Source organism: Carlito syrichta, unplaced genomic scaffold (assembly GCF_000164805.1).
Source record: "Carlito syrichta isolate Samal-C Ts95f unplaced genomic scaffold, Tarsius_syrichta-2.0.1 Scaffold308579, whole genome shotgun sequence".
NCBI lineage: Eukaryota > Metazoa > Chordata > Mammalia > Primates > Tarsiidae > Carlito > Carlito syrichta.
This window is the reverse complement of record NW_007252675.1, coordinates 723,786-750,752: the sequence shown is the minus strand read 5'-3', so window position 1 is coordinate 750,752 and position 26,967 is coordinate 723,786. Positions and strand designations below refer to the sequence as shown.

The window sequence follows — 26,967 nt, the reverse complement described above, 5'->3', positions numbered from 1 at the left end:
TGGGGTCATTGGAATTATTCTCTTCTAGCTCTTTTGAAATTCACAGTAGGTTATTGCTTACTGCAGTCATCCTACTGAGTTATTGAACACTAGGTCTTACTTCTTCTATCCAACTATTTTTGTACCCATTAATCAACCTCACTTCAGCTCCTGCTCCCCCCACCCTTCCTGGCTTCTGGAGCAGAGGTCCTCAACCTTTTTGGCATCAGGGACCAGTTTCATAGAAGACAGTTTTTCCACAAACTGAGGGGGCAGGGAGGATGGTTTCAGGATGATTCAAGCGCATAATATTTCCTGTGCACTTTATTTTTATTATTGTTACATTGTAATATATAATGAAATAATTATACAACTCACCATTTTTTAAAAAAAGAGGCATGGACAGAAGTGGTAAATAAAATAATGGCCACGTGTGGACTAAAATAAGTGTCACATCCTGACTTAAAGCCTGCCACCAATGCAGCTGTACAATTGAAGTACATCAACTCACTGATAGGGTTTTGATATGACTCTGCAAGCAATTGATTTATTATGGTCTCTGTGCAGTCAAACCTCACTGCTAATGTTAATCTTTCTTTGCAACTACTCCCCAGTGCTAGCATCACCACCTCAGCTCCACCTCAGATCATCAGGCATTAGATTCTCATAAGGAGCTTGCAACCTGGATCCCTCACGTTCCCAGTTCTCATAGGGCTCATGCTCCTATGAGAATGCCCCCACTGATCTGACAGATGACAGAGCTCAGCTGGTAATGTGAGTGATGGGGAGCGGCTGTAATACAGATGTAGCTTTGCTTGCCTGCCACTCACCTCCTGCTATGTGGCCCAGTTCCCATCAGGCCATCGATTTGTACTGGTTTGTGGCCCAGGGGTTGGGGACCCCCTTTTCTAGAACACCAATCTACTCTCTATCTTCATGAGATCCACTTTTTTAGCTCCCACTGTCACTTGTAGCTACATGGATGGAATTGGAGGTCATTATGTTAAGTGAAACAGCTGGTTTCTTTTTATACCAGAATTAAGTATGCTGGCCTTGTAGCCACAATACCAGATACTTTGGAATCCACGCACCCACTGCTTAGGCTGACAGTCTTGGGCCTTCTTCCTTTGTATGTGTAGTGGGGGCATGTGAGGGCACAAGGGCTAGGTGGGGGTGTGAGGGGAACAGGTGAGGATTTAGATAGTGCAGCTTCAAAAAATATTTTGAGAGAGATAAAGGAAGCTGGGGTTTTTTTGGGGTTTTTTTTGAGTTGGAGTCTCACTCAGCCACCCAAGCTGGAGTGCAGTGACATGCTCATGGTCAGTGCAGCCTCTACCTGCTGAGCTCAGGTGAGCCTTCTGCCTCAGCCTTCCAAGTAGCTGAAACCACAGGCACATGCCACCACGCCCGGCTAATCTTTTTATTTATTGTAGAAATGAGGTGTTGCCAAGTTGCCCAGGCTGGTCTCGAACCTCTGGGCTCAGGCAGTCCTCTCACCTTGGCCTCTCAAAGTGCTGGAATTACAGGCGTGAGCCACTGCGTCCTGCTGGAAGCTGCTTTAATATTTCATGCTTTCTAGAAGACTTTGAAATTAGGTGTAGGGTAAGTTGGTTCTTTCTGATGTTCAGTTAGTTTTGGTTCTGATGTTTTAGGACTAGAACTCATATTTCTGTCTTTAAAAAAAGCGTTCTGTAGTGTTGCATAGACTGTTGGTATATACATATGAATGAGTTAACTGGCTCTTTTCAGTGAAGATGAATGGGAAATGAGTTCTAGAAACCTCATTCTATACCATGTTCTTATATGTAGCTCTCATTTATTGTCCTATATTCTAGGCACTGTCCATATTATTGTACACACTTTATAGATGAGGAAACTGAGGCTTAGGCAGTTTTATGTCTCTCTCTCGCTGAAGGTCATACAGGTAATCATTGCTGGAGTTGCATTCAAACTTAAGTCTTTTCAGGCTGTAAAGATTGTACTTTTAATAACTACACTTGGCCAGGTGCAGTGTCTCATGCCTGTAATCCGAACACTTTGGAAAGCCAAGGCAGGAGGATTGCTTGAGGCCAGGAGTTCGAGACTAGCCTGGGCAACATAGTGAGACCCTGGCTCCTCCAAAAAAGGAAAAATTAGCCGAGTGCAATGGTATTCATCTGTAGTACTAGCTATTCAGGAGGCTGAGGTGGGAGGATTGCTTAAGCCCAATAGTTTGAGGTTACAGTGAGCTATGATCACACTACTGCATCCTAGCCTAGGTGACAGAGACCCTGACTAAATAAAATAAAAATTTAAAAAGCCTACACTATTTCCCATGTTTTCAACAATATAAGTAACTTCTGTCACTTGTATTTTTCTCTTTACAGAATCTTTATTATAACATGCAGTTATTCACTAATAAATCTAGTGGCTCAAAACTAAAAGTGCAGCCAGGTATGGTGGCTTACACCTGTAATCCCAGCACTTTGGGAGACTGAGGCAGAAGGATCTCTTGAGGCCAAGAGTGAGACCAGCCTAGAGAACATAGTAAGACCTCATCTCTACAAAAAAAAAAAAAAAATTAGCTGGGCTTGGTGGCACATGTCTGTAGTCCTAGCTACCTGGGAGGCTGAGGCGGGAGGATAGCCTGAGCCCAGGAGGTCAAGGATGTGGTGAACTGTGATTGCCCCACTGCACTATAGCCTGGGTGATAGAGTGAGGCTCCAACTCAAAAAAAAAACTAAAAACACTCAAGTGTCTGGGATAAAACTACCACTATTTCACTGGGAAAAGGAGGGATGTCAGGTGGGGGCAGTAGTAGGGAGTTGAGGAACAGAGGAGGCTCTCCTCTGGCTTTTCATGAAAATATGGTTGTCTGTATTTCTGTACTGAGGTCTTGCCAGTCATTCCAGAGTCAACTCAAGACTCAAAACCTTAATCTCGCTTTCCTCAGAGACAAAAAGACTTTGTGCTCAGGATTGGGACCTGGAGAAATCCCACACTGTGACAGTGGCTTAGATGATTGACAATTGCCTTGTTTGGATTTAGGGCCAGGAAGCAAACAGTGTCACATTCCACAGCTAACTTTTAATGAATGTTTTTGGCTTCTGGCTTTGTTTGCAAACAAAGGCATCTCAACTGCCTTATGAGTTCTAGAATTTAGAGCAAAGGAAAAATGCTAAAACAGAAAACAAAAAAATGAGATATTGGCCAGGCATGGTGGCTCATGCTTGCAACCCTAACACTTTGAGAGGTCAAGGTGGGAGGATTGCTTGAAGCCAGGAGTTGGAGACCAGCCTGGGCAACATAGCAAGACCTTGTCTCTACAAAAAATAAAAAAATTAGCCAGGTGTGGTGGTGCGTACCTGTAGTCCCAGCTACTTGGCAGGCTGAGGCGGAAGGATCTCCTGAGCCCAGGAGGTAGACTGCAGTAAGCTGTGATTGTACCACTGCATTCCAACCTGGGTGACAGTGAAACCCCAACTCAAAAAATAATAATAATAATAATTAACTATTAACTTTTGGTGCCATTTAAAATCTTATATTACTTGGATCTTACTGGAGTTCCTTTATGAAAACTGTCACCTGAATGGATATACAGCATGCTAAGAAACCTTTTTACATCTGCTTGGGTTTTTCATTTTGTGTTTGTGTAACACCCCACCACTCGAAACAAGTGTGTGAATAATTTGTGTGCTTATTAACTATATGGTAGACCAACTATGTAAATCCACATAGGAATTTGAAGGGACTGAAGATAAATCTGAACCTGAGATAAGGTTTTGGGATAAAATTTCAGTCAGAGACCACCACCTGGTGGTAATAAAGAGGATTCACGCCTTCTGTCGTTGCAGTATTTGCTGTAGTAAATAAGTGATGTCTTTGTCAAAAAAATTGCATTCTTGGCCAGGCTCAATGGCTCAGCCTGTAATCCCAGCACTTTGGGAGGCCGAGGTGAGTGGATCACCTGAGCCTGCGGTTCAAGACCAGCCCAGGAACCTTGGCAAGACCTCATATCTACAATAAATAATAATAATAACAACAATAATAACTTAGACTGTAGTTCCAGCTACTTGGAAGGCTGAGGTGGAAGGATCACCGGAGCCCAGCAGGTCAACGCTGGGGTGCCGTGAGTATGCTACTGCACTCCAGCCTGGGTGACAGAGTGAGACTCCAACTCAAAAAAAAGAAAAAGTTCTTGCCGGGCTCAGTGGCTCAGCCTGTAATCCCACGCCTTGGGAGGCTGAGGTGAGTGGATTGCCTGAGCCCCCGGGTTCGAGACCCGCCTGGGCAAGTTGGTGAGACCTCATCTCTACAATAAATCAAAAAATTAGCCGGGCGTGGAAGCGCGCGCCTGTAATTCCAGCTACTTGGAAGGCTGAGGCAGAAGGATCACTGGAGCCCAGCAGGTCAAGGCTGCGGTGGCCGGGAGCAGCCACTGCACTCCAGTCTGGGCAACAGAGTGAGACTCCAACTCAAAAAAAAAGAGAAAAAATCACATTCTTACTTGTGATAATTGTGGATTAGGATTTCTAAGAATAAATTGCTTCCACATGATTTTAGCATTTCATCATGAAAACTGCTGTTAGCTGGGCACAGTGGCTCACACCCATAATCCCAGCACTTAGGGAAGCTGAGGTAGAAGGATTGCTTGAGCAGGAGTTGGAGACCAGCCTAGGCAACGTAGAGAGACCTTGCCTCTACAGGTAATAAAAAAATTATCTGGGTATGGTCGTACATGCCAGTAGTCCCAGGTACTTGGGAGACTGAGGTGGAAGGATCGCCTGAGCCTTAAGACTGCAGTCAGCCATGATCATGCCATTGTACTCCAGCCTGAATGACTGAGTGAGGCCCCAGAGTGATTATTAGGATGGGCAAAGTTGGCAAGGGATGGGAGATCTGTAACAGTTTTTTATTAAAATGTATATCTGAGTTTTCTATTGTAATATGTTTCTGTATTATTTGGCAATCTTGAAACTAGATAATTCTGTAGCTGGGTAAAGAGAGGACATCAGCCCAAGGGGAAAGGATCCTATCAAGTTAATGTGAATGCATATTTTATAGGCCTGGGGAGGGGGAGGATAAACAAAGTTTTCAATTTCAAGTTGAGCCTTGGGCCAACATGCCATATCTGTATCTTTTTTCCTAGTAGGAAAACTGAATCCAGGCTCCACCACCACTGAAAAGTCTCTTAGGAGGGGATTGTTCACATAAGGTGCTAGGCTAAATAGAATGTGACATGGCATTGCATTGTTCTCCTGGGATTTTTCTTAATAGAAGCAACAGAGTATTATAACATCTGCATTTCAACACACATGTTATCAGACACTGTAAAGATTGTGCCATGTACAAATGCCCATATATTGTGTGATTCCGTTTGTATTAAATGTTCAGGATTGGTAAATCTGTAGAGATAAAACAGATTTGTGGTTGCCAGGGACTGGGAGGACACTGCCTCTCTATTGAGTGTGCCTGATAATGGGTTGGGAGTGATGAAAATGTTCTGGAATTAGTTAGTAGTAATCATTGCACAGCTATGTGAATGTACTAAAAACCATTGTACTGTACAATTTAAAAAACTAAAGCTAAATGAAAAAAGCTGATCCATGGAGAAATGAACAAAGTCAGTAAAAAGGCGATTGTGGTAAAAATTCTTCCACTTATGTCCTAGCAGACATGTTGTCTGATAATGGAAATCTTGCAGCTTAGACCTTGAATGTTGTAATTTGTACTTTATTGCCCTGTTCCTGACCTTCACAGGGCCACGATGGGCCTCCTGGAACATTGGTGTGTTCATCTGCATTCGATGTGCTGGAATCCACAGGAATCTTGGGGTGCACATATCCAGGGTAAAATCAGTGAACCTCGACCAGTGGACTCAAGAACAAATCCAGGTACTTACACAGCCTAAGAGTGAGTCAGCTGCTTCCATGTATCCATGTAAAAGTAGTCCCAGATGAATTTCAGCCAAACTGCGCACAAAGGTGAAGATAACAGAGAATTTAGTTGCTGAACATTACCTCAAATTCTTATGCCTTTAATAAAGATATTTTAAATCACTCTATTTAACATACAAGTTATGTTATTCTACCTAAATTTTGCCTCCTTAAAAACACAAATAGTCTATGGTCTAGGACCCCATGGGTCCATGAAGGTATTAAGAGGTATCTTTAAGCTATTTTTGAAGACTCTTAGGGTTTCCAGGTCTAATGTTTGTAGTTTTAAATATTCATTTTTTTAAAAACCTCCAAATCATAGACTTCATAGAGACATCTTATTGCTAAAATGCATATATGAATTTTGCATGCTTTAGTTTGGTGGGCCTGGATTGAGACACTTAAGTGAATGAGTCTGGCTAGCCTAGATCTGCACCTTGGTATAGCTTCATTGTTCTTTATTCTTCTACACTGAAAGGCTTTAATTTTATATTTTTTTAGGGGATGGTAAAAGGGAGCCCCCCCCACCAAAAAAAAACCAGGTGCTAAAGTTGGTGATGGAAATAAGAGGTCATTTTAAACTAGAAAATGGCTTTAGAAGTTATTTAGACTATCTTTATACATTGATTAAAGGTCTAAAAGAGTGAGTTACATTTTTCAGTTACACTTTATCTTATGAAGGAAATTACATGCCATAGAGGTATCTGGGAATTTGAAGATTTAAAAAGCTTTTGGGATTTATCCCTCACAAGTGTTAAGGGCTCTATTTGAAAGTTTAAACACATTTATTGGTAATAAAGCTGAATAGATTAATTAATAGTATAAACTCAGAATTTAACACTGGTTGTTGCCTGCCAAGTAGACATTTTGATTGGTAGCTATGTATCTTGGACTTTCAAATGAGATATTGAGTAGTTGCTGAATTAAATGTATCTTGGCAGACAAATCATTGACTAAAAAGAACCCATGGAGGGGAGAGAAAAAGACAGCTGTGGGGGCAAATGACTGGGAATTTCTAGTGGGGTAGAGGGAATCATAGATTGGAAATCAGAATATACATGTTTAAATCTTGGTTCTGACACTCTCTAGATTGGCTCTCCAATTGTACAATAGTGGAATTGGGTGAGAAGTTTTCCAATTCTTTTCTGATTTGACTTTCCATGTGTCTCTATTCTCTTTGGTCACAGTGCATGCAAGAGATGGGGAATGGAAAGGCAAACCGACTTTATGAAGCCTACCTTCCTGAGACTTTTCGGCGACCTCAAATAGACCCGTATCTTTTCTGGAGCAACTTAGAAGGCTGAGTGGTATTTTGATGTTTGGAGAGAGTCAAACAAGACTCAAGGCTTGTGATCTAACTGAGTCATCTCTGTGTGGATTAATCAGTGTCCTTGCTTTTCTTCTGCCTTGCAACCAAGACATACAAAAGTACCTATATACTGGCTAATGTCAAAATTGTCATGTAATATCTCATGAGGAAAACTCATTAGGAATTAAGACTGCAGTGATTTAGCTGTGAATTCTTTTCTGTTTTGTTATGTTTTGCTGTTTGAGTTGGAATCTCACTCTATTGCCCAGGCTGGAGTGCAGTGGCACACTCATGGTCACCGCAGCCTCAACCTCCTGGGCTCAGGCTATCCTTCCACCTCAGCCTTCCAAGTAGCTGGAACTACAGGCACGCGCCACCATGCCCAGCTAATTTTTTTGATTTATTGTAGAGATGACGTCTCACCAAGTTGCCCGGGCTGATCTCAAACCCGTGGGCTCAGGCAATCCTCTCACCTCAGCCTCCCAAGGTGCTGGTATTATAGGCATGAGCCACCGTACCTGGCCATGAATTCTTTTATAAAGTTACATCTCCTAGTTTATATTGGATCTCTGAAACTAGTTTAATTTTTTAAAAAAAGAATAGTTTACTTTGCTCTGTTGAACCCTGCCGTCAGCAAAACTACCATTTATTGTCTTTATATCCTGTGTGAAAGAATTAACTGTTGTCGACCAGTTTATCAGTAACTTTCTTTCTTCATTCACTCAACACAGGATATAGCACCCAGGACACAAACCCAAACCCCCTAAAGGCAGTGCTCCTCAAAATGTGGTTTGTAGATCATCTTGTTAGCGTTTTGTGTTTTGTTTGTTTGAGTTGGAGTCTCACTCTGTCACCCAGACAGGAGTGCAGTGGCCCCGGCCACTGCAGCCTCGACCTGCTGGGCTCTGGCCATCCTTCCGCCTCAGCCTTCCAAGCAGCTGGAACTGCAGGCGCGCGCTACCATGCCTGGCTAATTTTTTGATATATTGTAGAGATGAGGTCTCGAACCCACGGGCTCAGGCGATCTACTCACCTCAGCTTCCCAAAGCGCTGGGATTACAGGCTGAGCCACGGAGCCCGGCTATGTTTTTTGTTTTGGTTTTGTTTTAGTTTTTTTTGATGAGTGCAGATGGAACCTATTAAATGTAGATTCAGGGACTTGCAGAAGATCCACTTGTCAGAATCTGGCAGTGGAGTACAAGAGTTTTTAAGGAGCACTTAGGTGCCTTTGTTTGAGGCCTATTAACCTAAGGGCTTTAAAATAGGCAACGGACCATTTTACTTATGTTTTAGAACAACCACAGACACCTCTGATGTCAATATAAAGGTTAATTCCACTTCTGCTATCATCACTCTGAAGGGAAATCATAGGAAATAATGATTCCCTGTCCCCTACTGTGAAGGAGACATTTCAAGGTTTTGGTCAGGGACACTGCACATGAAAAGTCAGGTGCCACATGGGGAAACCAGGCAAGAGGGAAGGAGGAGAACAATACTTCATGGAATACAGAATGATCTTTTCTATTCTTACTGTTGGGGAGACTTGTTTGATTCATCCTTAATAAGCTTTTTTGCAGAGCTGTCGAGGGATTTATTCGAGATAAATATGAAAAGAAGAAATATATGGATCGAAGTCTGGACATCAATGCCTTTAGGGTTGGTTGGAAATCTTTCAATTGTTCATAATAAATAATTTGCTTATTAATCAGGCCATGGTAGAATTTGAAGAATGACTACCAAAATACTTAGAAACCATCATTTATAACATGAAAAAGTAGAAAAATATTATTTATTGAGTCAAAACCATGAAATATCATGGAAAAAACTTCTGCCTCAGAGTGGGCAGGGCAAACCATCAGTGAATTCTTTGCCTTACTCTGTATTTATGTTAGTGATTCCCGGTTCTGAATGACTTCCTGAAATGGACATGTTGTATATGTATATATATTATAGACACATCAATCTGTATAGATATATATGCACACATACTTTTTTTCCATAAATGAAATTAAAGTGGGTGTAATTAACTAAGTATTAACTAAGACAAGTATAACATGCAGGAGGAAATACAACATGGTTTCTGGAAGAAGAAAACATGCCTGACTAATGACAGCTAATGGAGAACCAATAAATATGACTATTTAGACCGTTAAACAGTCTTTGACCACCTACAGTAAATTCTTTGAGGAACAACTGACTACTTCTCTAGCCACAGAAGTACTGAGTATGAGATTCTCCAGTTCTAGCCCAGGTCCTGTCTGTCTATCTATGTGCGTCTGTCTGTTTGTCATCTATTCTAGTTACTTATTTTAATAGATGATATAATAGTCAGTGAAATCACTGAGTTTGAGTAGGGCTCTAAACCCTTCCAGATAAATAAAAGTTCAGCTAATTGGAATCAGCATCAGATTGATCTTTTGAAGCTGTGTGAAAAGGGGGTTAACTAGTAGGTGAATTTCAGCATAGGCAAGTGAGTGTAAGGTGATACATGTCATTAGGTTAAAAAAAAATTCCTTCTCAACTTAGTCTGAAAGACTCTTACCTCACTGTCATCCAAAAAAGGGACTTGTCAGTTATCATAACTGTTCCAAGAAAGAATTAACCCAGTGAACAGCTACAGCTTGGATGACATCATCAAAAACTGTTTAGAACCAAAGCACACACATTTCCTTTTATTTGTAGAGAACTGTGGTCTGTCTGCCTAGCTCTGTTCATTGTGCCCGAAGATATGAACTCAGATGAGGTCAGAAATGGATATATGAGGTAATTCAGATGGTGAAGGAGAAGGGGAGAGTTGTGGTGTTTACATTTACGTTGCTGGTATACTGCACCCATGAAAACAAGCCTGTTTTACTGGTTGTTTTCACTTAGGAAGGAAATACCTCCTGTTTACCGAAAAACTGTTTCAAAATTTGTATTTATTTTTATTTAATGTGCTTAGATTTTTTTCATATTCTTGTGAAGATTTTTTACCAAAAATTAATATTTGTTAAGTGAAGACATTTACTGTCAAATGAAAAGAAACTGGCTTTGTTAATTACAGAATATTATTTTTTTAGTGGACAAATAAAACACTTTTAACTTCAAGAAACAAAATGTCTATTTAAGAGACGTTCTACGTATGAAAAAGACATGGCTGTATGTGTTCTATTTATAAAATTATTTTAGAGAAAATATGAAAATTAAAGTGAAAAAATCCATGCTTGTAGTCACTATCTTTACTGATGATTTTCATCTTTGTGTATTCCCTCTTTTTTTCCATACAGCTACTTTTTGGAGGCATAATTATAATATAGTTATATAGACTGTCTCCTTTCATTCCACTTATCATAAATCCTTTGTTACTTGTATGGTTTTCATAATTTTTAATTGTTGCATCATCTTTCAGTGAGTAGCTAAATCACAGTTTGTTTTACCATTCTCCTTCTGTGTCATCATGCTGTTCTTTTTTTTTTTTGAGTTGGAGTCTTACTCTGCTGACCAGGCTGGAGCTCAGTGGTCCTTTCATGACCACCACAGCTTTGGCACACCGGACTCAGGTGGTCCTTTCACCTCAGCCTTCCAAGTAGCTGGAACTACAAGCACGTGCCACTACACCTGGCTAATTTTTTGATTCATTGTAGAGACTAGGCTGGTCTTGAACCGCTGGGCTTAGGCAGTTCTCTCACCTTGACCTCCCAAAGTGCTGGGATTACAGGCCTGAGCTACCGCTCCCAGCTATTTGTCATTTTTCTTTAGCATAAATAATTCTAGCCGGGCTCAGTGGCTCAGTCTGTAATCCCAGCACTTTGGGAGACTGAGGCAAGTGGATTGACTGAGCTTGCGGGTTTGAGACCAGCCCAGAAAGCTTGGCAAGACCTCATCTATACAATAAATCAAACATTAGCCAGGCACAGTAGCACACCTATAGTTCCAGCTACTTGGAAGGCTGAGCCCAACAGGTCAATGGTGAGGTGGCTATGAGCGTGCCACTGCACTCCAGCCTGGGCAACAGAGTAAGACTCCAACTCAAAAATAACAGTAATAATAATTCTGAGGTGAACTTCTTGGTGTGTATAGCTTTTTCAGATTTTGGATTACTTTCTTAAGGCACATTAAAAGATGTGGTATTATCTAGTTCAAAGAATTTCAGTATTTGTCTCTTCATACTTTTGCTAATATACTTTCCAGAAGCTTTGCCATTTTACACTGTCTTCTCAGCATTGTATAAGAGTACTAATTTCACTTCGTTCCTACCAAAGTTAGATAGTATTATTATTATTATTAAGATTTTTCTCTTCTCTAAAATGCATTTTAAATTAAATTTTTGATCACTGGCAAAACCAAACATTTTTTCATATATATACTATACCTTTTTTTTTTTGAGTTGGAGTCTCTGTCACCCAGGCTGGAGTGCAATGGCACAATCATGACTCACTGCAGCCTCGACCTCCTGGGTTCAGGCAATCCTTCCACCCAGCCTCCTGAGTAGCTGGGACTACAGGCATGTGCCACTATACATGGCTAATTAAAAAATTTTTTTTTGTAGAAATGAGGTCTCGCTACGTTACCTAAGCTGGTCTCAAACTCCTGGACCCAACCAATCCTCTCACCTCAGCCTCCCAAAGTGCTGGGATTACAGGCATGAGCAACCACATCCGGCCTGTACTTTCTTTTATGTGCTTATAGTTTTAAGGTTACTTTGTGGCTTTGTTTTACATTTACATTTTTTAAACTTTAGTTCTTAATTTTTGTTTTTATAATTTTTTTAAGAGATAGAGTCTGCCAGGTGTGGTGGCTCACACCTGTAATCCCAGCACTTTGGAAGATGGAGGCGAGAGGATTGCCTGAGCTCATTAGGTTTGAGACCAGCCTGGACAACTTGGCAAGTCCTCGTCTCTACAATAAATAAAAAAACTAACTAGGTGTGATGGCACACACCTATAGTTCCAGCTACTTGAAAGGCTGAAGCAGAAGGATCGCCTGAGCTCAGCAGGTTGAGGCTGCAGTGGCCATGAGCCTACCACTGCCACTGCACTCCAGCCTGGACAACAGAGTGAGACTCCTACTCAAAAATAAAATAAAGGGATAGCCTTGATCTGCCACCCAAGTTGGAGTGCAGTGGTATAATCATAGCTCTTTATAACTTCTCTTTTTTTTTTTTGAGTCAGAGTCTTCCTTTGTCACCCAGGCTGGAGTGCAGTGGCACACTTACGGCCACCATAGCCTTGACCTGCTGGGCTCAGGTGATCCTTTTGCCTCAGCCTTCCAAGTAGCTGGAACTACAGGCATGTGCCACTATGCCTGGCTAATTTTCTGATTTATCGTATAGACAAAATCTCTCCAAGTTGCCCAGGCTGGTTACAAACCCCTGAGCTCAGGCAATCCTCTCGCCTTGGCCTCCCAAAGTGCTGGGATTACAGGCTTGAGCTACCACGCCTGGCCAGCTCTTTATAACTTCTAACAGCTGGGTATAAGTGGTCCTCCTGCCTCAGCTTCCCAAGTAGCTAGAACTAGAGGTGGGCACCAACACTCCTTACTAATTTAAACTAGACAATTGTTTTTTTAGAGACAAGATCTTGCTATGTTGTCTAGGCTGGTCTTGACCCCTGGCCTTAAGTTGGCTTCCTAAAGTGATGGGATTATATGTGTGAGCCACCACACATGGCCTGTTTTTTAAATCTTTAAACTTGAAATTAAGATTTATTTTCTGATTTTTAAAAAGAGAGATAACTGTTGAGAGATCTATGATTGAATTTATAAAATCACAAAGGACATAAGCTGAGTAAGGTGAACATGAATGTATTCACTAGTACACTAAGATGAGGGGGGTCTCTCAAAGCATGGGCAAGTTAAATTTGGGGTGAAGATGGGCAACAATCTGGTAAAACTTTTTAGCCTCTGTAGATAGCCTAAACTGCAAATTTCAAGAATCATGAATAGGTTAGACCAAGAAGATGGGTGTGTGTTTGAAGGATGCCTCATACAGCATCAAGGCTAATGTGGAAGAGATCAACTCATGCTCCACACCAAGACATCGCCCCCAAGTTTGTCAGACGTCTGCATTAGAATCAGTAAAGATTTAGAATGTCCTTTTTAGATATTTGGAATTATAATTTATTGAACTATTAATCACCTTGGTGCCTGTGTTCTTTGTCTTGTTTTGTTAAACCATTATAGAAAGAAAAAGATGATAAGTGGAAAAGAGGGAGTGAACCAGTTCCAGAGAAAAAAATGGAACCTGTTGTTTTTGAGAAAGTGAAAATGGTGAGTGGGGTAGTATTTGCACTGTTTAGACAGCCCCAGGTATGTTCATATGTGTGGAGGGGAGGTGCGGGAAGCCTCGTGGTGGGTACCATATCACACCATTGCACCTGGTGCTAAAAGGTTCCACATCTGGATTAGATTGTTTGTTGCCATTTCTGCTTCTCTCCCATTACTTGCTGCTGCCTGTCTGCTCTGTAACACTTCTCTTTGGGTCCAGATGGGAGCTTAGGAAATGCATCTGTCCCGTCTAAGCAAGAGACACATTCCAAGCCAGAATGCCAAGGCTGTGTGACACCTTCTGAGCACAGGCTACCCCAGCATTGGTCCGTCTTTTGTTAGACCTTCTGTACCTCATTTTTCTATTTCAGTAAAGGACAGTCCAGAAGTCAGACCATACTAGTTTGTTTTAAATGATCCCGTCGTGTATTCTTGCTTTGTCATATTCAAGCAGGCACCTTTCTTTTTACGCAGGACATATTGTGGTTGTAGTAGTAGATACTGTAATATAAGCGCTTGCAATCTTGGGGGAAAGGACTTTATTTGTTGTTGCTTAAGGAAGAGTCTTTTGTCATCATTCTGAATTTCATTGTCTGTGGACACAATCACTAGTGATAGTGACAGGGTGAATTTCATAATCTTTTAACTGATCTCCCTTTTGGTATTAAAGTAAAGGTTTTCTAGCCACTGGGAGATTTGTTGGCTCTTGGCTCTTGTACCATCAGATACCTACCTTTATTCTTGACTTTTCTTGGGACCAAAAACTGCTGCTTCTGTTGGATCCCCTGTTCTTTGGTTGTCTTGGTTTCAGAAAGATCTGTCTCTTCAGAAAGCCAGACAATCACAGGTGATACCTTTGTTTTTTACTTTAGGTTTGGTTTATGTACTCGTGCTTCCTGACTTGATTCTTTCACCTGACACTTCTTGAGTTATGTTTCTTTGGTAACTCTCTTTGTATAACAGCAACCACGTTACAAGAATACTGTTGCTTTACAGTGGAGAGGGGAAAAAAAAGAATTAAAAAACACCTGATTATTTCTTTCTATAACATATTTTCACCTTAGCCACAGAAAAAAGAAGATCCACAGCTACCTCGGAAAAGCTCCCCGAAATCCTCAGCACCTGTCATGGATTTATTGGGCCTTGGTAAGAGCTAGACTTTTCAGTTCCCATGTTCTTACAGATTTTGATGAATTTTCAGTGATCCTGGGAAGCTAGGCAGAGATGGGATTCCCAGTTTGTGTGTCTTCATTGCTAAGATTATTCTCTCATACTCTTCTGGTTATGTTTTACATCTGAGTAGCTGCTCTAAGCAAGTGTTTACTGTGACATTTTTCAGTTCAACAGTATAGTGCAGTGGTTAAGCGCATAGCCTTTGGAGCCAGTGTCCCAACTGTGCCACTTACTGTCTGTGACACTTTGGGTAGTTTACTTAACTTCTGAATGTTACTTTCCTAATCTATGCAGTAAGAATAAGAGTCTCTACTTTAACAGTGTTGTTGGGAAGATTAAATGAGACAATGCCTCTAAAGCTCTTAGCCCCATCCCTGGCACATAGTGCTCAGTAAATATCAGCAGTTTTGCTAAATAGCACCTTCGAGCCTCATGTCACTTCCCTGTACTCCACTCCCTTCCCCCATCCCTTTCATTTTTCAGGTGTAACCTATTTCTGAGATGGCCTGTTACCTTGTGGTCATTTTTCTCCAAACCTTTGAAATCCTGATCTAGTGATTCTACCCTTTCAGAAAGAAAGCCTATTTTCTGCCTTTCACGGCAATGATGGTTGTACTTTGTTTCAGTCTACTTCCGCTGATTTAAGTTACTGGATACTTAGGCTTCTACTTTCTGTACCTTTCATTACTTTCTGAAAATGAATCCTACACACCTTGCCCTCCAAATAGCCAGAAGAGAACTGGCCAGCCTCCAGCTATGGTGCTGATGTAGCCTTCAGGCCTGGGCTCCTACTGCTTGCTCTGTGCCTGAGAGCTGGGCTATGGGCTTCCCTAGAGTACTCTTGGGAATGTGGGGTGAGGCCTCTTTTGAGAAGCCCCATCCAAATTTCTGGATGGTTCCAGAAATATGGGCCTTCTCTGCTTTTTATTGAGAACAGCAAGAAGGCGTAGGCTTCATGAGCAGTGCTACACTTTAACTTTGATCTCCCTTTCTAGATGCTCCTGTGGCCTGCTCCGTTGCAAATAGTAAGACCAGCAATACTCTAGAGAAGGATTTAGATCTTTTGGCCTCTGTTCCATCCCCTTCCTCGTCAGTTTCCAGAAAGGTGAGTCTCATGGGCTCTTCAGAATTAAAGAGCATTCTGGAAAGGGTGATGTTGAAATCATAATTCTGGAACTAAGTCGTGCTTCCTTGGTAGTGTTGGACCTTGGCTTTCTTGACTTCCTTTAACATTGTGTCATTTCTGTCACAGCCTAAGATTGCCGTTCATACTATTTTGTCTCCTGCCCCAAAAGGGTGGGCCCTTTAAGTTGGCCTCTATCAAAGGTGTGTGAGATTGTGAAGGCTGATACTTCAGGCCAGCTCCTTGGCCTGAGTTAACTGTCAGAATTGTAGGTATGAAAGACTTCAAACTTTTAATGATTACCATTTGTGAAATACCTGTGGTGTCCCATGCACAGTGCTAGGTGGTTTTGTATATTAATTTGTATATTTCATGAATAATTTCACATCTTTACCACATACCTACTAAATGGATATTTTATAGATGATGAAATATTAGTTTAAAAAAGTTATGTGACCAGCCTTTGGTTATACAGCTTGTAAATGGCTGCACTGGAATCTAAACTTAGTTCTCTCTGCTACATCATTGTGTTTTTTACCACGTCACATTGTTTTGCTGAAAAGGAAAGATTGTACCAGAGCTTAACTATCCGGTGTTTTCAGGCATTTTTATGGTAAAAATGTCAGGAAACTACTAACCTGACCCATGAATTTTTAGTGCAAATGTTAAAAACAGCAGAGAAGTAAGGGAGGTCCCTAAAGAGGCCCCCATGAGAACCTTCCCAATTCCTTCCCCCACTCCCACTCTCTTTGCCATAAGGTTGTAGGTTCCATGCCAACTGCAGGGAGTGCCGGCTCTGTTCCTGAAAACCTGAACTTGTTTCCAGAACCAGGGAGCAAATCAGAAGAAGTAGGCAAAAAACAACTGTCTAAGGACTCCATCCTTTCACTATATGGATCCCAGACGCCACAAATGCCTACTCAAGGTACATTTCATGGTTGTCATGGCCATGTGCTGGATAGAGACTTGAGGGCTTCCATGCAGGAATTATTTGTGACAGGGGACAGTTGCTTTGGGGTCCAGGGCAACATATACCAAACAAGCTTGAACATTACAGTTCTTGGGAAGCCACAAAGTATCAGCAGATGGATAGTAATATAACCCAAAGCCATCCTTCTGCAGGGTCTGGGGTCACATCTCTGTAAGGTCTGACTCAGAGTCTGGATCTGGACCCTAAAAGGTCAGCAGCTCATTGGTAAGCCATAGCAAGTCTTGTAGAGAATCTGTCTACCTACTTTGCTATATAAAAGAGCATTATAAGTTGAGCAGCCCTAAGAAATTTTAGCTGGAAAGGAGTAGCCAGTTAGAGTTTGGGCTTTGTGTTCTTTCCTCTTTAAGAGACCTCTTTGTGTGTTTTCTTGGCAGCAATGTTCATGGCTCCTGCTCAGATGGCATATCCCACAGCCTACCCCAGCTTCCCTGGGGTTACACCTCCTAATAGCATAATGGGGAGCATGATCCCCCCACCAGTAGGCATGGTAGCTCAGCCAGGAGCTTCTGGGATGGTTGCCCCCATGGCCATGCCTGCAGGCTATATGGGTGGCATGCAGGCATCGATGATGGGTGTGCCGAATGGAATGATGACCACCCAGCCAGCTGGCTACATGGCAGGCATGACAGCCATGCCCCAGACTGTATATGGGGTTCAGCCAGCTCAGCAGCTGCAGTGGAACCTTACTCAGGTAAGCTACCCTATTTTATGTGGGACAAGAGTTTTGAGCCTTCCTCAAGGTTGTCTCACTTTGTGTCTTTCCCTTATCCTTTGAATCTTTTCCATGTACATGAGATAATGCCAGAGACAGTCTTAAGTTTGTTTTCTTCCTCCTAGAAGGTCTATCTAAAGTCAGACTTTCTGAGGAGTTCTGGGTTCCTGCAGAATAAGGGCAACTGCCTAAATCTGAGTCTTCTACATGTTCTCAGAAACAAAAACAAACACAAGAAACCTACACAGACAAACAAGAATGCAGATATTCTCACAACAACTGCATTTAGTAGACAGAATACTACAAGCTTTGAACGGTATGACAGTGGACATATAAACACGCAGAGCTAGTATCCCAGAGGAGACTATGTATATAAAAGGAGAGGTAGCAGGGGCTTAGGGGTAACAGCATAGAAAAAATCACCCCCCAGAAGGAGAAAGACCTACCCTAATCAGAAACTTACTGAGAAGAATTCTGAGACCTGGTAGATTAGAACTCTGCTTGTTTAGAGGATCAAAAACAAGGTCTTGAAATACGTAGTATTCTAGGTGGTAGCCTTGGGAAAGTGTGGCTTCTGGGGGAGATGGGCATGACTTAGAAGGAGAAGGTACCTTTTGGAGGACCTGGTGACAAAGAGAAAGGAAGAAATGAGAAGTGGAAATGAGAATCACAAAATCAGAATATACATCATCCTCCCTCCTCCAAAATAATTACTTCATTAATAGAAGATGGTGCTCTTAAACTAAGACATTTAGTAAGCCTCACAGCTATTATTGCTGATTCAGAAAAATAAGACACTACATAATAAACAGAACATGGCAGATAATATTTGTGCAAAACTACTGTGAGAAGAAAACAGAAAACAAAAATTAAAACGTTTCAGGTAGTGAATACTCTCCCTCAGAAAGCAGTCATGAGGCAGAATAAAATTGTTACACATCTACCAACCTGAATTAAATGTCCTTAAACATTTGCAGATAAGACAAAGCAGCTTAAATCAGAATTTCAAAAACTTAGAGCCAAAGTGGATAAAAAGCTGGGTGTTATGAAATGAAAGTTTACTGAACTCAGGAAGGAAATTAAAGAAAAAGACAAAATTATCTTAACAGACTGAATTACAAATTAGCCAAAAGACAATAGATTCAGCTGAAAATATTTTTGGCATTGAGGAAAGGCATGAAACAGCTAAGAGAATGAAAACTAAATGTAGAAAGGAATAAAAAGAATCAGAGAGAAAGTAATATAGACATTAGGCAAAAGAAAACTTAACATATGTATATTTGGAGACACCTAAAGAAGTAAAACAAAATATGGAACAAAATTAACATATTTTTAAACCATCATACAAGAAAACTTTCTAGAAATAAAAGACTTGAATATGATATTGAAAGTGCCCACTGTGTGTCTGGGAAAATTGACCCAAAATAGTCAACTCTAAAGCATATCTACAGGTTTAGTAGACTTTAAGAGCAAGAAACATGTTCAGGGCTCCAACCTTCTCTGTACCTCCCACCCACAAAAATCTTTCACTTATAAAAACAACAAACCATCCACGTTGACATCAGACTTCCTAACAGCAAAATATGAAAAGACAACAAAGAGGAGTGATATTTTCAAGACATTCAAATACATGCAAAACAGGTATTTTATGACCAGCCATGCTATCCTTTCAGTATCAAGGTTGTAAAAAATAATCTTAAATATGCAAGAACTCAGGGTGTACCACAGTTACAAGCCTTTCCTGAGGAATCTAACAGAAGATAAGCTTCATCCAAGATATAATGGGTCATTTTTGGCAAAAGGATCGATGGTGAGCATTGACTGTTTAATTGAGAATCTGAGATAAAGCAATGTTGGTCACAAGGGTGGCAGAATATACATTGTATTCTGACAAACAGAAATACAACTAAAAGTAATGGAAGGAGAAGGGAGAAAAATGGGGGGAAGTCGAATAAAGTAATTTGCATAGGAAATAAGTGGAAGTCAAAGGATATAATAAGCTGAAAAGCCAAGTCATAGAAGCTCGAGTAAGGAAAAAGAAGACCAAGGACATTTCTCTTTTTTTTGAGCCAGGATCTCACTCTGTTACCTAGACTGGAGTGTGGTGGTATGATCAGGGTTTACCACAGACTCAACCTCCTGGGCTCAGACAGTCCTTCTGCCTCAGCCTCCCAAGTAGCTGGGACTATAGGCGTGCACCACAACACTCGGCTAATTTTTTGACTTTTTGTAGAGACTTATCGGCTATGTTGCCCAAGCTGGTCTCGAACTCCTGGGCTCAAGCAGTCCTCCCACCTCAGCTTCCCAGAGTGCTGAGATTACAGGCGTGAGATATAGTAGCCGGCCGGCATTATTAAAAGTGTTAGGATAAAGGTAATCAACTAGAACAAAAAATATGAAACTTTCTAAATACCCAAATAGCTTTTAGAACAGATTACAGAGTGCAGCAAATATAATAAACACAGTAAAAATACAATATGATGGAATTAAGACCAAACTTACCGGTCATCTCAATAGGCAGCTCTTCTATCAAAAGAAACAGTGTTCAAATTGCCTCACAAAGCAGTGCCTGCTTTGATACTAGGTTCACAGAAGTACCTTATAGCAAAGTGAATTAACATGAGAACAAAAGGATAGGAAAAGGAATACCAGAGAGTCAGTGCATGTACACACTGTCTTTATCAGGGTGGTATCAGTGTTATACTTTATTAAAATATTCTTATGTTTTTCTCGGTGGTTTGGAATAATTTATGTAGTGTTGGTCTTTGAAGGTTTTGTAGAATTCCCATGGGAGCTATGTGTCCCTGTTGCTTTCTTTTATAGCAATTCCTTGATAATTTTCTGTTTCTTCTATGGAAGTCAATTTTGGAAAACTATATTTGCCTAGATTTTCAAAGTAATTTCACCAAGATTTTCAAATTAATTTATCAAAAGTGATATCAGGCAGTTTTGTTAATTTTTTTCAAAGAACCAGGATTTTGATGTATTGGTTCTACATTGTCCTGTTTTCTGCCTCAAATTCTGGTTTATCTTTACTGTGTCCATCCTTATGCTTACTTTGGGTTTACTTTATTTTTCTTGTTCTAGCTTTCATAGTTGGAATTTTAACTCACTTATTTTCATTCTTTTTATTTCTGTAAGGAATGAAATGCTATAAAACTGGTGGGAACATGTCAAAGGGACTCATGAGCCCACTTCTAGAGGCTCCCACCAGCCAAAAGTGGAATAATTTGAACATCAAAAGGAACAATAACAGTAATAGATTATGACACATTGAATGATAAAAAGAACCCATGAGTCCACAGTGATATTTTTTAAAAATTCAGTATGGAATGGAGGGAGAGAAAGTCTTCTTTACAGAAGAATGATAGATAGTAATTGTAGAAAGAACAAGGTATTCACACATTCTCAAACAAATACCCCTCAGGTTGTTTGTTAATTATAATGGAAAAAAATGACTACTACCTTAGCCAAATGATCAAACATAAAATGACCAACAACAGCCAGTTGCAGTGGCTCATGCCTGCAATCCCAGCACTTTGGGAGGTCAAGGTGAGAGGATTGCCTGAGCCCAGAAATTCTAGACCAACCTGGGCAATATGGCAAGACCTCATCTCTACAATAAATTTAAAAATTAGCTGGGCGTGGTGGTGTGTGCTTGTAGTCTCAGCTACTTGGGGGGCTGAGGCAGAAGGATTGCCTGAGCCCAGCAGGTCAAGGCTGCTGTAGCTGTCATCATGCCACTACACTCTAGCCTGGGTGACAGAGTGAGACTCTGACTAAAAATAAATAAATAAATAAATAAATAAATAGATAAATAAACAAATAAATAAAATTACCAACAATGGGAAACCTTAATCTCATGTGCTTCCTAATACCTTGTACTAACAAGGACATAATATCACTTACATAGAAATCTTGCCACAAATATTTAACGTGGATCCAATTGTGAAAAAAACATGAGATAAATCCAAACTGAGGAACATTCTTCAAAATAACTGGCCTGGATTCTTAAAAATGCCAACATCAGGAAAAAATGGAACAAAGTGATAGGGAAACTGTTCTTGATTAAAGGAGACTAAAGAGATATGAAACTGAAATGTCTTGTATGTTAGACTATTGTGTCAATGTTAAATTTCTTGAGATTGTTAATAGTATTGTGGGTTTATTCAAGTGTTCATTTTTATGTGATGCTTCCTGACTTCTTAAGGTCTCAAATATCATGATATCTACAACTTTTAATGCTTATCAAAAATTGTTTCAAGTTTTTATAAAGAGAGGGAGAGAAAATATGACAAAATGTTAACAATTGGTGAATTTAAGGAAGAGATATATGGGTTTCATTTTACTATTCTTTCAACTTTACTGTAAGTATGAAATTTTCTTTAAAAGTTGGTAGAAGAAAATAAGACTTTTCTCCTAAAGAAAAAGAACTTATACAGAAAATGTACTAGGCTCAGGAAATTCAAGTCATTTTTCTTGGATATTATTTCTTCTGTTCACTGCCAAGGACCAGTTTTTCAGTTTAGTTCATGAAGACTCTCCCCCACCCCCCACCACCTTTCCCCTCACCCTAGTCCTTATCCCACATGCTCTTTTCTCCTTTTGGTCACATGTACTGAAGACACATTGGCCTTTTCCTTTTCCTTTTCTTTTTTTTTTTTTTGCCTTTGTTCGTTCTGAACAATGTAGTGCCTTTTTTTAAAAAGTGCCTTTTATCCCCCCTCTGCAAATGAGCAAGCGTGTACAAGCGCTTTCCCTGACATTGGAAGTAATAGCTATGCTGAAGATGAGGCACGGGAGTCAGGGGCTTTTCTTTCGACTCTCAGGATTGGCCAGGCAAGTTAACAATGGGCCCCGATAAGAGACTGGAAAGGAAGAAGAGAAGAACTTCTCATGCTGTTTTTCTGTTGATTAGATCCAGAATACCTTCTTTCCCTCTTTGAACATTAGTCTTGGTCAACGTCACACTCCTGAAAAGTTCCTCGAGTGTGTGGTCTTGAGATTATCTGACTCTTAAGGTCTAGGATGTACCATATATAACAATGTTTCCCGTTGTCTCATTTTCTCCTTCCCCACAGACAAAAGGGTTTCCACCCTGCCTTTTGTACTAATTGGCTGAATGCCCACAGCCTGGTCTGAAAGTCTCCTCTCTCCCTTTCAGATGACCCAGCAGATGGCTGGGATGAACTTCTATGGCGCCAACGGCATGATGAGCTATGGACAGTCAATGAGCGGTGGAAATGGACAGGCAGCAAATCAGACTCTCAGTCCTCAGATGTGGAAATAAAAACAAAACACCTGTATGGCCGCCACGTTCATCAGCCCTAGCGCTCTCCTTTCCCTATCCTCCTCGCCCCATCCTCTTTTCCGACCTCTCTCTCTTTGGTTTAGAGATTGCTCCATAAGTCATTTGGGGCTTGGCATCCTGCCCAGCCTGGCCACTTCCCAAACACAAAGACCTCTCTGTTGCTTTATGTTGTACATGTCCCCTAGCCATCCCAACTTCTTCCCCAGGCTCTCGGCCCTGAGTCCTCTCCTGGCACCAGCACCTTAGAAATTGTTGGCAGAGGCACTTAACTTGCAGGAGAAATGTGCATACCTTTGAGTACCTTCCCTCAAGGTTAAACCTCTATCAGACTCTCAGAAGGGTCTATAGGTGTTATGTATTAGGGAAAAGAGAAAGTTTAGAGATCTATGTGTTAATAAGCTATTTCTAAGTATTTAAATTTGAAGACGGAGGCATCATGTTCATATGATTTATAGGAATGCAGAAAGTACTGAAATCAAATTAAATACTCCTTGGGTCTTGGATCAGGTTGACCCTAACCCTGAGATGAGGCAAGCCCCCCCTCCTGTGAGGATGAGCAAAAATATTACTGTATTCGCCCTGAGTTGCTTTCTGGATCTAGGCCTTCAGGACTTGCTGCTTCAGTCAGCCTTTATTAGCACCAAAGACTTTATGAAGATCCCACACACAGACACGCATCTCTTTCCTGCCTCCTACCTGCCTTCAGTAGGATCTGGCTCCATGGCTGGAGGACCAACCCCTACAGTGGGAATGCAGAGCTTAATGTGTGTGCTGCTCACGTGCGTGCGTGTGTGTGCGTGTGCATGTGTGTGTGTGTGTGTGTGAGTGTGTGTTTTCCACCTCCCACTTCCCATCTGCTCTGGGTGTTTTTTTTGTTTGTTTGGTTGTTGTTTTTTTTTTTTTAGTTTTAGGTTTACAACAGAGAGGAATTAATTTATCAACAGCCTAAAGCTGTTACGTTTTTCTTCTAGTTTTAAAAAATTGCCATCTCATTGATAGCTCCCTTTTTCCTCTCAATCTACTCCCAATCTGCTGATCACTCTTTCATGCCTGTATATCTGGGGTGCTCTGTTTCCCCTCCTTTCCCAGGTGTATGAGGCAGAGAGCCAGGACAGCTTTCCTCTCAGTCCTTGTTCACCCCACTTGAAAATTGAAACAAGAAAACTTTGCTTAAAAGATTTCATGTGTGGGAACCACAATTCTTGGTTGCCTTTCTCCTGTGTATGTGTAAATTCCTTAATAAATATTGCAGGGAAGAACCATTTGCTTGGCTGTTACTGTGTGTCACTCCAGAGAAGTATGAGTTACACCCCTGCTCTGCAAGGTACTTCCTTCACTTCATGTATAGAAAATTCAGTACTTCTCATACCCAAGGGCCAGGCCCAGACTCCAACAGTCAGAAAGGGAGCTCTCTCCAGTGGTGTCTAGAGTTGTGAGATGAGAGAACTACAGCGACTTGCTAGAGTCAAAGAACATCAGAACAGCACATTTTCTCCCCAACAGATGGAGAAGCTGAGACTCAGAGAAAGGAAGCAGTTGGCCAGGGGTCTACTAGAGATCCCTAGACAGAGCTGGCAGAGTTTAAATTCTTCCCTGCCGAGAGAGCAGTAGCTTTGACTGGTAAAGGTAACTCGGCCTTCTCTGAGCTGTCAGGACAAAAAGTAGGAGCTGAACCTTCTGAACCAGTGTCAGGAATTCAAGATGGAACACTCATCCTGGGCAGAGTGTGAAATATAAAAGGTAAATCATCTTTTGTTCTTTTCCTCTGCTTGACTCCCTTTCTGCTCTCAGCAAAAGGGATCTTGGACTCTTCCTTCTTTCCTTTGGTATACCTTTTGAGAACTTACAGATGTTAGCAAGAGGATAGCACAGTGGCTAAGAAAGTGAGTTCTGTATCAGACTGCCAATATTCATATTCCTTCTTACTTTGGGAACTGAGCAAACTACTAAACACCTGTGTCTCAGTGTGAAATGGGGCTAATGGCAATAGTTATGATAACATGAAGCAATTCTTATGGTGTATTTAGTGCAATATTGGGCACTTAGTATGCACTCAGATATTATTAACATGTATGTATTATGTGTCAGACCTTTGTTAGGCAGTAATTCATTCAACAAATATCTAGTAAGTGTTTATAGTGTGCCAAACACTGTCTTACGTTCTGGATATAAACCAATGAATAAACCCCCAATATCATAGTATAGTGTGTAGGAGAGGTGGACAGTAAACCAGTAAATGAATTGGTTTAATTCAGATAGTAATAAGACAAGGTAAGGGGAGAGAGTGGGTGTGAGGGTCATTTGGATGGTGTGATCAGGAGGAAATTCCATTTGAACTGAGTCCTGAATAAGCAGACAGTTGTGTGGAGATCTCGCAGAGAACAGAACAAGTGTAAATGTCTGTATTGGAAATATTTTAGCTGGAGGCATCAGTTTGGGAGTCATCAGGGTATGGATGCTGTGTAAAGCCATGAGACCAGGTGAAGTCACCTATGTAGAAAGCATGGTAGAGAACTGAGCCTTGTAGCCCATCAGCTTTTAGAATTTGGGAAGAATAGATACGAAAAATAGAATGAATCTGGCATAGTTGTTGTCCTTAAGAAGCTCATGGTCTCAAGAGGCAGCAAATTTATTACTTCTTATACAGTCGATTATGGGACATGGGTGGGGGCACCTAGCCCAGTCAGGGAAACCTTCCTAAGGACAGTGGCACTCAAGTTGAGTCTCAGAGACGTAACAGCCATCCAGGGAGTGGGTGTGGATAAGAATATTCCAGATATATATGAGGGGGACCCCCCCAAAACCTGGAATTATCCTTGGAGTATGGGCCCCTTGTAGTACAGGCATTCCCCCCTAGGTAAGTATTCCAGGAACCTATTGGCATCAGTGCACCTGCTAGCATTGTGAAAGGCTGTGTTCAGCTTCAGTTAATATTTTTTGGAGTCTGTTTCAATGCGTTGGCCCATTTCATGATGGGTGATTTACAAGCACACTAAAATTGTGTATTCTTACATGTTTAAACTTCAGACACCTTCAAAGTACTTTCTGTTTAGTGTAGTACCCCTGTCAAGACACTTTTTCCACTGCTCAAACAGTGAAAGAGTGAATTGAAAGAGTTGAAAAGCAGAGAAACAGGCTCTATTAAATGTACATGGTAAGATTTAAGGGTTACTCTTAAGAATAGAAATGGAGTATGTAAATTCCAAACCAATATGAAGAAAAAATTAGAATAAGAAAATGCAAATAAGCAAAAATATCAACCATCTTCTCAAGAAAAAAGCAAAGTAAGAATCTTTTTTAAAGCACAGAAAAGGTATTGGCCTTTAGGGTTCTGAATAGGAATTGGTTCCCAATTCCCATTTCCATAAGGGTGTCTCCTGCATTTTCTAAGATTCTTATAGTTTGAGGTTTTAGGTATTTGATCCATTTAGAGTTAATTTTTGTGTATGGTGATAGGTAGGGGTCCTGTTTCAATCTTCTGCATGTGGTCAGCCAGTTTTCCCAGCACCATTTACTGAATAGGTTCTATTCTCCCCTGTGGTTGTTGTCGGAGGCTTTGTCAATGATGAGTTGGTCGAGGAATTGAGGCTTTGCTTCCAGGATCTCTATCCTGTTCCATTGGTCTATGTGCCTGTTCTTGTACCAATACCAGGCTGTTTAATTACTGTAGCCTTATAATAATATTTGAAGTCTGGAAGTGTGATACCTCCTGCTTTGTTTCTCTTCCACATTATCCAGCAATTCCCCTATTGGAAATATAGCTGGAGGAACTCAAATTATTCTACAAAAAAGATACCTGCACACGTATGTTTGTTGCAGCTCTATTCACAATAGCAAAAACATGGAACCAACCATGTTGCCCATCGAAGCTGGACTGGATATAAAAAATGTGGTACATATATACAATGGAATATTAAGCAGCCATAAAGAAGGACAAATATATGGACTTTGCAGCAATTTGGATGGATTTGGAGTTGATCATACTCAGTGATCTATCACAGAAACAAAGAACAGAGTTCCGTATGTTCTCACTCATAAGCAGACCTTGAACAATTATAATGCTACAAGAAAGCGATTGGCATTAGTGGGAAACTGTCAGGGGAGGGGGGTGAGATTGGCAGTTGAGGGAACCCTGAATTCTACTCCACATCTTTATAATAAAAATTTTAAATTTAAAAAAATTTTTAAAAAGCACAGAAAAGTGGAACAAA

The 26,967-nt window shown here is 40.9% G+C and overlaps 1 protein-coding gene across 4 annotated transcripts in view; it reads left to right on the top strand.

The window, feature by feature from the left end:
- SMAP2 (small ArfGAP2) overlaps positions 1 to 24,016 on the top strand; it is a 51,542-nt gene extending 27,526 nt beyond the window's left edge. For 2 of the 4 annotated variants that reach the window (XM_008065502.2, XM_021716245.1), the window contains exons 2-10: positions 5,719 to 5,852; positions 7,082 to 7,167; positions 8,781 to 8,859; positions 13,363 to 13,449; positions 14,511 to 14,592; positions 15,615 to 15,724; positions 16,502 to 16,667; positions 17,108 to 17,424; positions 22,610 to 24,016. In XM_008065502.2, coding sequence (XP_008063693.1) covers positions 5,719 to 5,852; positions 7,082 to 7,167; positions 8,781 to 8,859; positions 13,363 to 13,449; positions 14,511 to 14,592; positions 15,615 to 15,724; positions 16,502 to 16,667; positions 17,108 to 17,424; positions 22,610 to 22,735 — 1,187 coding nt within the window. In that variant the 3' untranslated portion in view covers positions 22,736 to 24,016. Of the gene's footprint in view, positions 1 to 1,684; positions 1,688 to 5,718; positions 5,853 to 7,081; positions 7,168 to 8,780; positions 8,860 to 13,362; positions 13,450 to 14,510; positions 14,593 to 15,614; positions 15,725 to 16,501; positions 16,668 to 17,107; positions 17,425 to 22,609 lie in introns of all 4 variants that reach the window. The other 2 variants (XM_021716244.1, XM_021716246.1) reach the window with 2 other exon arrangements.
- Positions 24,017 to 26,967: the final 2,951 nt, after the last annotated feature.